General features: G+C 49.8%; 1 protein-coding gene across 4 annotated transcripts in view; it reads right to left on the minus strand.

The window, feature by feature from the left end:
- Positions 1 to 6,175: 6,175 nt before the first annotated feature.
- The window catches only part of PCTP (phosphatidylcholine transfer protein), a 182,576-nt gene continuing 175,772 nt past the window's right edge, over positions 6,176 to 12,979 (minus strand). For all 4 annotated transcript variants that reach the window (XM_081161071.1, XM_081161072.1, XM_081161073.1 and 1 more), the window contains 4 exons: positions 11,743 to 11,822; positions 9,700 to 9,871; positions 8,778 to 8,845; positions 6,176 to 7,440 (listed from right to left, as the gene is read on the minus strand). In XM_081161071.1, coding sequence (XP_081017197.1) covers positions 7,375 to 7,440; positions 8,778 to 8,845; positions 9,700 to 9,871; positions 11,743 to 11,822 — 386 coding nt within the window. In that variant the 3' untranslated portion in view covers positions 6,176 to 7,374. The remainder of the gene's footprint in view (positions 7,441 to 8,777; positions 8,846 to 9,699; positions 9,872 to 11,742; positions 11,823 to 12,979) is intronic.

Consider the following 12,979-nt stretch of genomic DNA (forward strand, 5'->3'; position numbering starts at 1 on the left):
TACCCCGAATCTGACAAACTGGTGATGTATAAGGAGATGGTTCGCAATCAAAGATGCCTTAGGATTTGAGCTCTCATATGTTGTTTAGGGAAGAAGGATTCTTTGATTTATTATTTTATCATGAATTGTTATTTTATTATTAGTGATTGCAATCAATTGAGCTCCTCCCACTTCAACCTCAGGCAAAAGTGAGGGAAAGCAGGGGGTTGAAATGAGAGTTTGGTGGACTGTGTGTGGAGCCGCTGGGGAAGGCCTCCCCTCGCCCACGGCTATTCAGGGAGTGCAGGGTCTACATGCTGCCCGAGAAGAAACACACTTAAATTGCCGACTCCTTCTCCCTGGTTATCTGGGTCCGTTAACCCCAGCACAGAGCTGGCAGCTGAGCTCTTCCCTGGCCAAGCTGCTGCGCTTTGAAATTCCCCCTGGGCTACCCCGCCCAATGATGTCAGAGGGCTGAGTGTCCTGCCAGCCACCCCCCTCACAAGGTGCTGTGCGAAGGGGAAACGCACCCTGTCTTTGCTCAGGAAACACCTGGCTGATCCGCTGGTCGGTCCTCCAGCGGGTCGCTGGCTGTTTCATAAGGGACAGTAAGAGAACAGGATGGGAAGACACGGGGCCTCAGCAATGACTCAACCCCGCCGGCAAGTTAGAAACTCAAATGAGATGTGAGGAAACGGCCTCCCTGGCAGGTCCCCTCCAGGGACCCGGCACCATCGCTGCGCAGTCACATTTCCTAGCTTGTAATGGAAAAGAAACGCTGTTTACAAGAGCTTAATGTGGCTGGAATGGGGCCCCGAGCCAAGCGCTGGAGTGGAGGGTGAGCTCCGACTTGGAAGCTTTCGGCGGTCCAGGAATTATTCAATACCAGGCCTGAAATACAGGCTCCCAATGAAGAATATTCTTCCCTTCCCCTTGGAAAATGAAACACCACATTCATCGGCAAGCAGAACCCATGACCACTTAAAAACAGATCCAGCCCCTCGTAAGCTGGGTGACACAGAACAAAACGTCGCTGTATGTCCTTCGCTGAGCTCTAAGTGCCGTTTTTATCCCACTCGGCTTCCACTGGCCTTTTCTCGGTTTATGAACCACTAGAGAGGAGCCGGGAAAACAGATAGGAGAGCGTGGATTTGGTGTGCCCCACCCCCACCCCGACCTCCACCTCTGTCCCTGGGGGAGCACAGCTCTTCTCAGCTTTCGGGATCCTGGCCTGCCAATGAAAGGGTCTCTTCTCCTCCGGCTGGGGTGCCTGCCCCAGTTCAGTCAATAATACCCTTCCAGTGTGGACTATGAGATGGTCGGCATGAGTGCTCCAAAGCAGTTGGATCAGGAATGGAAAGGCGAAAGAATGTTAGGTAATAAAAACCAAGCCAAAAAAGAAAACAAACCAAAAAACTGAAACAAACCAAAAACCATCCTAAAAATTCATTTGGTCCCAAAGTTCGCTCTTCGGTGAGCATTAGGTAGAACACAAGTGTAAATGTTTTTGTGCGAAAACTGTGCCCATCTTTCTGGCACAGTGGTCGGACTGAGATCAGGAGCTACGTTGTTGCTCCAACACGGATTCACTCGTTCCTTCCTTCTGCAGAGAGTTTTGGGCATTTTTTGTGTTTTCTTTCTTGAGTGTATATAGGGTGTCCCTCCAAAATGTAGACACGCACTTTGAATAATTATAAAGGCAGTGTTTATTAAAATACATTTCATTTTCAAAATCGAGCTATCAGCCGTTAAAGTGCGTATACATTTTTGGGGGACGCCCTGTATATATTTGGGAACAAGCGGCATCCCCATAGAGGGTGCAAAAGATACTAATACTACTCTCCCGGAACCCAGAGCCACTACCAGAGATGAACCAAAAGTTAAAAAAAAGACAATTCCCCCGTTCCCCTGAGAACCGGCAACAGTCGGTAGGACCCCTGCTGCAAATGGCGGACTCACATTTCTGTCACCACATCTAGGCACAAATAGCACATAACCCAAATTTCTGTCTGACCATATTTTGTGGGCCCCGACCTAAGAGATGCTAAGCCAAGCTCTCAGGACACAAAATGAGACAAACAAGAAGGCAATAGCTGTCCCAGTGAGAGAAAGGAGGGACAGACCACAGGTACCTGAAAGCACATCCACAAGTCACACAGTTCAAATAGTCTTACAAATCTCTTTTGGCTGCTGATCTTACTTTGGAAAAGAAGGGACGGAGCGAAATGTTACCTTCCTCTCTCGACGCATCACAGAGACAGCGATGGGGAGCTGACTGGGAAGATTTCTTACCCTTTGCCGTCTTCTGCCAGGTTCCCAGGATCAGTCTGCGGGCTCTGGAGTGAGTGGGGTGTGCCAGCAGGGCTCATCCGAGTCCCCAGAAACTGCCGAAGAGAAAAAATAACTTTCCCTCTAGCCTCGGAGGGGAGCACTCAGCTGAGACACGGTTTTCTCCAGGTGCCTCCTACACGGACAAGCTCGTTTAGGTTAAACGTTCCCCGGTGTGGCCACCGCAATCCACGGTTGTCCCTGGTAAGCTTAGCCTGCTTGCTGGGCCTAAAAACAAAATGTAACTCACCTGAGGCCTCACACTGCCTGACCCTCCCAGTCCAGTTTAAGTCGGACTCAGTTTGACCCCAGACCAGGTCCAGTTTCTAAGTCAGGCCCAGTCTGACTCCCACCAGTTTTCAAATCCAGTCCAGAAAAAAGAAACGCTCGAATCAAGTGTGAAAGCTCCAAACACAGACACTGCTGAGCTGGGCCCGAGAGGGGCTTACCCGGGACCTCCAGAGCAGGGAGAGCTCAGGGGGCTCAATGGGCTCAGCAGGTGCCTATGAACAAGAGCCCTGGCTGCTCCTGGGGGATGTTGGGGTCTCCTTCGGTTTTTTTATTCTGACACCAGAGCTGTTCAAAGACAAACTGAGCCATATTTAAAAATTCGAGAGTTTATTTGAGCAAAAATCCATTCGAATCAGGCAGCATTCAATCAAACAGATATAAAAAAGCTCCGAGGAGCTGTACGAAATGAAAGACTTTCACAGGCAGCAGGGACAGGGAACAAAGAAGTTCCACTCGGGGGGAAAGCAGGTTGGTTATTGCGAGGTGACTTTGCTCTAAGACAACCTACCTAGTTGATCCGGTGATTCCTGAGTGAGTGGTTTGAGATTTCGTTTATCGAAAAGCCAAACTGCAATTAAGTCTGGTAATGTAGCGCTTAGCATACGCAACTCCACCTGGGCCTGTTGTCTTGTTTTTAGCAGCCGTTAGCCACAAGCTCCTGAAACGGCGCATGCTTCCCTTGCCTGGGGTGGCGCTCCTGCTCACTGTCAGGGACTAGACTGCTGGCTCCCCAGGGGAAGGGTCCCTCTATGGACCCCCTGCCCAGCGCTGAACCTGCGCGGCATGAAGAGAGCTTGAACTGTCACTCACATGACGTGCCACTCAATTGTTCCATTTTATGTCTCGTGAAAGAGAGCACATGTTACGTATTTAAGCAGACGCACCCACAAATGCACATAGATTAGCAATATAATTTTTTCGGAAGCCCTCCTGTTCTACTGGTTCTAAACCCTGAGAACCTAAACAATATGTTTCTATCATTTCAAACAAACAAACAAAAAATCTTCCTGTAGTTGGGAGGAGTATAGAAAGAGAAACTTTGGAGAAAAAGGACCTGCTTGCATTTCTTAGGCCTCTCCCTTTTCTGGCTCCTGAATTGGCTCTGCTCTGACGGGCTGCTTGAGAGTCCCATCGGAGAGCACGTTGCACCCCAGCTGGGCCAGGACACATGGAGGGGAGGTGCATGGGTGCTCCCTGGCCTTCTTTTTTCTGGTTCAACTTCAGAGGCTGATGCTCCACTTTGGAAACTAGGTTTGGGTGTGGGCTACTCTTCCTGCCTGACGGTGGAGGGGACTCGAAATGAAAAGGCTTAAAGCACCTTGGATGGGATCTTCATGACGATGCTAAGGGCTGTGAGAGATGACGGAGCACCACGGGGGAAATGAGCAGCTGTTACGAATGAATTAATCTTATCAGGTCATCCATTCCTAGCTTAAAATCCTTCGAAGCTTATTGGGGTTCTGGGATTAAGGTCCAAAATCCTTACCGCAGCTCTCAGGGTCATCTCCCACCACCCGACTGCCTTTGGTGGTTTCCCAGACGTAGCTGCTGTCCCGCCTGCGGGGTTTTGTGCAAGTGGTTCCTTCCCCCAGCTTGCGCCCAGCCAGCTCCATGTTCTCCCCTCACCCCTCAAACTGGTCAGTGCCCTGCCCACCACCTTAGAGCCTCCAACACCCTTTACTTGCTTTCTCAAAACCCATCACCCTTCCAACAGCTTGTCCGCCGTGTCTCCACCAGACCAGAAGCTCCTGGAGGGCGGACACCAGGCCTTTCTCATTCATCCCGGGAACCACCCTGCCTGTCCCCTTGGCAGACTGACACCAGACTCCGGGCTCCAGCCGCCTGTTGAGTGACCACATACCTCAAAGCTTTTGAAGATAATTCTCTGAGCCAACTGGGTCGTGCTACCAGCAACACGGGAACCAACGAATGGGCTGTCCCTGCTTCGTCTCTCCCGAACCCGGCTGGGAAATCAGGGTTGAAGGGCAGGCTTGAAAGATGGGGGTGCTGGGTGAGGAATCTCCGCCAGGGAGCCAGGCCAGGACTCTCCCTGTGAGGGGGAACATCTTCGAGGGCAGTGACCCTCTGCTGGAGCTCCTCGGTTCCAAGGTGCTCATTAACTCTGAACTTATGCACTGTGAATAAGCCACCTGTGGAAAAGATTTAGCACCAGCAGTAGTGCTGCTTTGTTGTTGTTGTTTCATTAAAACCCAGACATCCTGACTAACCTCAGCTGGACTCAGTCCCGACAGCACCCTTTCCAAAACATTAAAATATAACTTGTAGACACACCAGCAAAGACGGCCCTTAACAAAGAAGGGACCTTAGTATTTTAAAGGAAGGACCCATGGGAACCTAGAACACCCAGAAATGATGGTTTGGGGGACATAATTTGACTTGAGTTATTAAATAATACACAATGATTGTATGTGACATTACACCTCTGTATCGGATGGGTTTAGTCTCCAGGGTATGCGTCAATCTCACAATCACTTATTTCCTCATTTCGTCACCACCTGAGTGCATGTGTACTGCAGGCTACCCTACAGGGCAATAACCAAAGCGACGGAACTGTTTCTATTCACAAAGATATTATTGTCTATGTGGAGCCACAGACATGGGAAAAACAAGTGGGACAAAGTGCCAGAGGAATGACAATATATTGACGACTTTCAAATTCCAAAGGGCACATTCAGCCCCTGTGAGCAGGCGTACCACAAAGAATCAGGGGAGCCTCAATTGCTCCAGTTCTGTATTTTTGGTGTTTCTGGCTCAGGGATTCTCAGCTCCCCACATAATCCCATATTTCAATGCTGTATAGAACTGTCATCTCCAGATTAGCAAACATAAACTCCGAAGAATCAAAACTCTAATGACAGCAAACTTTTAGAATGTTAGTATTCTTAATATCCCCAGAGTTCTTTAGCAAGTTAGGAAACACTGTTTAAAACTGCGGTTTGTGTAATGTTTAATGTCAGTTCTCTGCTCAAAGGCTATATAACCTTAGTGCTTGTGTCTCAGTGGCTCTATACATAAAATTTCAACTTGACCTTCTGAACATGAGGCACTTTGTTTAGTTTATCTATAATTAAATCCCAGCTACACTCATGGTAATGACATTTTAACAATAAATTAATGAAGTATTCACTTAGTTGCATAATTCTATCATTTGACAATGACTGGGGCAGGGAAATGCACATGGTTTAGAGGGAGTCATGGAATGATGTAGGTTTAATGGAAAGAAATGCTGTCTCTCCCTTCACCCCCCACCCCTTTGGCTCAGCATGAGCCTGGGAAGATGCAAGCCTACCTTCTGCTGTTAGCAGCAACCCTGCCACCAAACAGCCCAACATCAAAAATAACCTGAAGAGAGTTGAATTCTAACGTGATCTTGAGCACCTGTAACAACCCACACCTGAAGCCATTCTTCACCTGGCCTTGCAGGTAACTGAACCGAAAATTCTTTTTTTGCTCAAGTCCATAAGTTAGGTTGGTTGTGACTTGTAAAAAAACGAGACCAAATTGATTCAGCCTCACCAAAGGAACAAGGTAGGAAGGAAGCTGCAGACAAGACAAACAGAAGCCACTCTGTATTTATTTGATAGTCAATAACTTCCCTTCCCAGAGAGAAAATGCACAGACTGAGGTATCCCATTTTAATAAACCCCTTGCTTCTGGCCTTACATCCTGAATTTCTATGCCCATTAATCAAGGTTTGATACCATCACACACAGTGCTTAAAATTTTTCCCTGAGATCATCAAGGCTGCGTCACAGAATATCTTGCCCTACCAAAATTCAGGAGAAAACATAGGCAACTAGAAGTCTTTCGGTGGTGGAAGAGGCAGACAACTTAGGTAGAATTCCTGAGAAAAAAAGTGCAGAGTCGCCCAAGCCACTCATTTATGTTTCCCTGGCCATGGAATAGTATCCCTTTGACATCTCCAAATGTTCCAGAAGGGAAATTCATCGCATTGCACATAAGGACACTATCACAGGGTGGTGTGCCAAGCACCTGGGCTTTTGCTAACTATCAGGGCCATCCTGATGCCTCAGTTTCCAGTAAAATGCAGAGCTAGTGAGGTGTTGGCAGCCCCTCCCCAATGGCATTTGGGACACAGAAACATCCAGACATGGATGAACAAGAAAAAATGGTAATCACAGCATGTGTTTGGCCAGGCCTACATTGTTTTTCAACATGGTTTGAAATCAAAACAGCTTGTGACCCTCCAGCTGTGGGAATGGGCACAGGCTTATTGGATTATCCCCTCAAATCCCAGCTAAATCAAGTCACCAAAGCTTAAGGCAAACGGAAATCAACACAGTCTTCCAGTCTTGATATGCTGAGAATCTACTCAGCAGGGAATGCAGCTTCCACAGCCCCTCCGGAGTTGCAAGAGATCACATTCTGGGCAGGAGCCAGCTTGCCTGGACGGGGCATTCTTACATTTTCGTTGTAGCTCCTCCACCCACCCATCCCCTCCAAAGGGCACAATGGAGTGATTGTGTTCCCTACTGAGGACTTCCCCTTTGGAAAACAAACAAGCAGAAGTTTCCCTAATCTGACCCATATTCAACAGTGGAAGGAGGCAGCGGGTCCCAGGGCAGGGGGAGTGGGAAAGGAAGCCGGGCGTCAGGCACAGAGGCTCAGGGCCGACGTGCTGGGGAGCGAGCCGGCCCCTGGAGACAGAAAAGCGAGAGGAAGTGCCGAGCGTCCGTGGGTGGTGGCTCTTCTGCAGGCAGCGGCCCATGAGCGCAGGGTTCCCAGGTCCCCTCCTTAGGTTTTCTTGAGGTAGGTCCCACAGGCTTTCGCCAGGTCTTTCAAGAAGGTAGGAACTCCATTCTGCAAAGCAAAGGAGACTGTCACTCCCGTGTCCTTGCTGCAAGGTGAACAAAGATGACTTTGGGAAGATGAGAACACAGTAGGGCCTCGGAACGACTTCCACGGAATGGTGCCACGGGGAATGGCGAAAGGGAAGCTCCAGGGTGCACGTGACACTGGGCGACAGAGGCCACTGTTGCAACACACTCACTTATAGTTTGGCTTTTGCTAGTGAAAAGCTAAGACACTTCTGAGGCTTTGTTTCTTGAAAAGAAGAAGAAAACACAGGAGATGGGATGGGGCTGGGTTGTTCAATTCTGCTGAAGTAATGAAAGGACCTGCTTTACCGAGTTAGAGAACGGTAAGGATCTGGGGGTGTGAGGTCAGAGAGGTCAGTGCAGTTAGTGTTGATCCTTTTGCAAGACTTTCCCCAAACGTTACCATATCTACTCCGACTCTGTGAGGTAGGTAATATCCATCTCCACTTTTAAAATGGAAAAACTCTGCCCGGCCGGTGTGGCTCAGCGGTTGAGCATCGACCTAGGATCCAGGAGATCGCGGTTCGATCCCCAGCCAGGGCACAGGCCCCGGTTGCAGGCTCGATCCCCAGTCGGGGGCGTGCAGGAGGCAGCCGATCAATGACTCTCTCATCATTGATGTTTCTCTCTCTCCCTCTCCCTTCCTCTTTGAAATCAATACAGATATATTTAAAGAAGTAAATAAACAAAATAAAAGGGGAAAACTCGGTGACCTCCATAGTTTACACAATCAGAACAGGGCCGGATTCAAATTCACATGGGTTTGACCCAAAGCCTATGAACTTTTTCACTCTCCCAGGGGATCTGCTCCCAGGGGAGCCCTCTAGCCAGTAAGTAGGACTCGTACAAAGCAGGCTGAATGGTCCCCGTGACGCCAGGCTCCTAGGCAGTTCCCAGAGATCTGGGCTGCCACTGTGGCTCCCTCTCCTTACAGAACAAAACAAAACTGGACGCTTTCCCCCGGCACGGAAACGTCTGGCTGTCTCCCGAGCCAGGTCAGCTCCTCCATAAGCAGATACAGGGTCCCACTGTCCCTACGAGGAGCAGGCTATTGTCCCGAGGTTCCAGAGAGTGATCCTGGCGGGGTCTCAGGCCACTAGCAGGGAGGGGCTGGCATTCCGGCTCAGGATTCTTTGTCTTTTGTCCCAGCTTCATCCTCAGTGTTGGCAGCCCCAGTCCTAGCCGTGGTCACTCAACCAAGCTGCTTCATAAAAGAGCCTCATTAGGCTTGAGACAGCGTGTCGCTTCGGCCTGACAGCCCCATGGGCTAAGTCAACATTTGTCAAACACACTCCCCACCCCCGCCTCCTGGGATCTCACCTTGGCGGCCCAGTTAATGAGCCAGGACGGAATTTGGCCACCCGGGTTATCGAAGTAATACATGAAGACTAGAGGGGGGAAGGAAAGCACAAGTCAGGAGGAGAAAACACGTTAGGAAGGTACAGCCGCAATCCCTGCGAACTGCCCACCTTCAGATTCTGACCCAGACAGACAGGAGGCAGGTGACACATAATTCAGGCGGATTCTCTTCTCTGCCTTGTCTTTCAGGGCATTTACATATAAACATTTTTCAAAACCTAGTCAGGGTACATTTTGCTGCTGTTTCTTAAACACCTGCAAGTGCTAGACACTTGGATGGAGTCTCTCACTCTCTCTCTCATTCATTCATTAACCTAACAATCGTAAGGAGTTGGTGAAACTAAACCCCAGTGTATAAAAGATAAAGAGGAGACTCAGAAGTGTTCGTTGACATGTCAAGGTGACCGATCTAATGGGCATCACAACTATGGTTCAGATTTCCCCTCAGGTTCAAGGCCCCCCTTATCCCAGCAGGGCAGGTGGCCACAGGCCTCACTGTCTGCCCCCAGCCCTTCTTGCGGTTTGAACGGAAGGTAGGCAGGCCCCGAGTCTCTGGGTTTTTGCCGAGGGGGAGCTGTGTCCCCCGAAACATTCCTACGGGCTCTTCGCCCTCCCCACAGGACCAGCCTGAAGCCGCTCTGAGCCCTCTGGCTGACTTGGATGCTCTAGTTCATCTGGACAGCTGTCAGTAAAGGATGGAGTGAGTCAGATTTAACATCCACCCTGCACTCTGGCCAAGTTGCTGGGACGAAACGCGTTTGTTTGGTGCCCCTGCCCATCCTCTGACCTCGGGGAACGAGCCTCATGCATTCACGCGCCTCACGGTCGGCGTGGCCTTCACACGGGCAGCCCGGCCGGTGCCTGGCACGCGCCCCGGCTTTACCTTTGCTTCCCTTCTTGCCATCGCTCTCGATCGCCAGGCTCTGCCTGTAGCCCTTCACCCGGACCACGCCCGGCCTCTCAGCAAAATGTGGCACGGAGCTGCTCTGGGCCAGGACCACGTGGACCTTCCGTCCTTCCACGTCCAGCTCTTGCCGCTGCCGGGTGTAGACGTACTGCAGGGCTGGTCAAGGCATGACGTCAACACCAGCATTTCGGGCGGGCAGAAGGAGCGCCCCGCAAGCCAGGAGCCGAGGGAGGGGTTCTGTTCCCCCCGTTTGCCCCCTGTACTCTCACTTCACCCACCTGCCCTGCCTCCTTACCTGCACTGCCAGACTGTGCCTCACATGCACTGCCCACCTGTGAATAATCCCTTGATGTCCTTAATTACGCAAGGAAACCACTCCTCCTTTCTCTAAGGTGGCACAGGGAGATATCAGAGTATTGATCACCTGTCAGCTGTGTGATCCCGGCTTATTTACTCAACCTCTCTGAGTCTCACTTTCCCTACGTGGGAAAAGGGAGTATTACACCCAGCAGGCACGCCGGTGGGGACACCACAGGAAGACTGGAGCAGAACAAGCACACGATAAACATCCCAGGTCCTTCCATTCTGTCCTGACTTCCCCCAAAGCTCTAATTACTGACCTCTATGCACAGAGAACAGTCAAGCAATGTTACTTATAACTGGCGGTCGAGGGAAGACACTGAGTACCTGGATACCTAACTCTGAGTTAACACTGGTTCACCGAGAACAACAGTTATTCCATCTCATTAAACACAGAACAACCGCTATGTCTAGAGCACTATTCTAGGGAAGATAACTAGATCCTAAGAAATGATAAGTCATCGCTTATTGAGCCAAGAAATAAACCCTCATGGAGTTTAAAATCTAGCGGGGGGCGAGGGTAGATACATAGACTTAGACACAAAAACGCATACAGAAAATACACACAAAACACACCCACACCCTCCCTCTCTTTTTAGAGAATTATTTAGGAACAAACAGACTTATAAAATGTTGGAGCTAGAAAACATCCCAGTAATCACCTGATTCAGTGGTTTCCAAAACTTAATTTTTAATCCACAAGCCCCTTTGGTAAATGGATCTTATAGGGAAATTCAGAGTCTAAAGCACTCAGCTGCTATGATTGAAGAGAAAGCTTGCCTATCAGTCATCCAACCCCCCCCCCAGCAAATGTTCCTCCCACCCTCCCAGGCTAGTCCTAAGTGGGCTTCTCAGAACCTGGGAGTGGCAGCTAAAACTCCCCATGTTCCATTCGGCTGCATCATAAGATAAATAAGGAAATTGAGGGAAGAAATAGAAATGCAGGGTCCAGAGCCAATACTGACGGAGGGACCACTGTGGGGCCATAAAACATGAGGAGGTATGAAAACACCTGGAATTGTGGGGGCCCAGGTTCCAGTCCCCGGTCTGCCACTAATCACCTGTATGGATGCCTCTGTTAGTTTACCTCTCTATAGACTGAGGGAGTGTGTTAAACGCTCTTTATAAAAAAATTCTTTCTGCTGCCCAGGCGTGGCTCAGCAGCTGAACATCAACCTAGGATCCAGGAGATCACAGCTCGATTCCCCATCAGGGCACATGCCTGGGTTGCGGGCTCGACCCCCAGTTAGGGGCGTGCAGAAGACAGCTGATCAATGACGACTCTCTCATCATTGATGTTTCTATCTCTCTCTCTCTCCCTTCCTCTCTCTGAAATCAATAAAGATATATTAAAAATATATATATTTCCAAGTCCCCGATTCTACAGCCCAACAATTTCAAGCCCTAGAAAGCTTCTCAGGAAAGTAGGAGCTGCCTCCAGTGACCACAATTACAGACGCTCCGCGTGGTCAGGCCCAGAAATCACATTTTGAGGTCTCCAAAGGCCACAAGAGGGGCAGGAACAGCTTTAGCAGATGCTTCTGCAAGAAGCAAAGACAATGTTGTCCACACCTGCTGGACATACCACCATTGGGCGATGGCCATGGGGCACAGCAGCACTTAGAAAGCAGAGCAGAGGTGCAGCTTGGGAAAGGATACATCCCTGTTGGACATGGGGAAAGGGTACTTCACTTCCCAGTAGACCACGGTCTCGCCGTTGCATTCTTTTTCATAGAGCTCTACGGAGAAAACAGAAGTTAATGCATCTGGATGCCTCTTTGCCTCTGATGAACACAGAGCCTAGGTAGGATGACCTCGACGGGCATGATAAACCATGAACACACAAGGCACAGGATTCTAGAAAAAGTCAGGCCGATTCATTACCACAGAAAGCTCGTTGCCTGGGGCACAGTCTATCAGATATAAAAGCACAGTCAGAATCACAGAACCCAACAAAACTTGTCTGCCTCATAGCACAAACAAGATCCTCAGACAGGATGCAATGAAACCCAATCAGGCGTGCGAAAATAAATCTTCAGGTTTTAAAATCAGGGTCACCACCAGATGTCACTAGAGTACCAACAGTTTTGCTTTCAAGACCTTTCTGGATGGCTCGGGACTGAGTCACCCAGTCTAGCGCGTTTAGCTGGGAAATGCAGGTTCCCAAGGCAGCGTCCTTCCTACAGAGAAAGTGGCATGACTGTGGCTAACCCAGAGGGTCTTGCTTCCCTCCCGTGTTTCTTTACACTACACCACAGCTGCAGTGACCAAATTTCCTTACTATTCCATCACGCTAATGTGTGCGAATAGCAGCCGGCTGTCAAGGGAGATAGCAAAGGAATTCGATGACCTGCACCCCCTCTGGCCCCAAGCTGTGCAGTGAGCTTCTCCCCAAACATTTAGAGCGGAAGCCAAGCCAAGGCTGAAATAACCAAGAGGGTCCACAGAGACTCGGATGGGAGAACGGTCTTATTTAACTTAGCTTTTGAAAGAAACTCTTTAATAAAGAGCTTGCCAGCCCATGGGTGCCACAGGGGTTGAAGACAGCCCTTGAAAGGAAGGTAAGGAGTGGACACCTGTTGCTTTCCCATGCTCAGCACTGACCCCCCCTTCTGGGCCCAGCATCTCAGCTGTCCTTCAGGGCATCACCCTTGCCTTCCTTTTTGACTGTGGTTTAAGCAGAATGGGCTCAGCATTAATTCCAGGGCTGGGAAATGAGCAAGATGTGGCCACGGGGGTTAGTTCAGGGATGGTGCACCTGGCCAGGGTCTCAGCTCGCCACTCGAGCAGGTTTTGGCTGAAAGTGGTTAGTAAAGGCCCTCAGGTAGCTCACAGAATAGCCAGGAGGACCAGAGTTAGGTTAGACCTCAGGATTGTTCCAGAGAAGCCAGTCTAG

Source organism: Miniopterus schreibersii (genome assembly GCF_964146895.1).
Source record: "Miniopterus schreibersii genome assembly, chromosome: 16".
Lineage (NCBI taxonomy): Eukaryota > Metazoa > Chordata > Mammalia > Chiroptera > Miniopteridae > Miniopterus > Miniopterus schreibersii.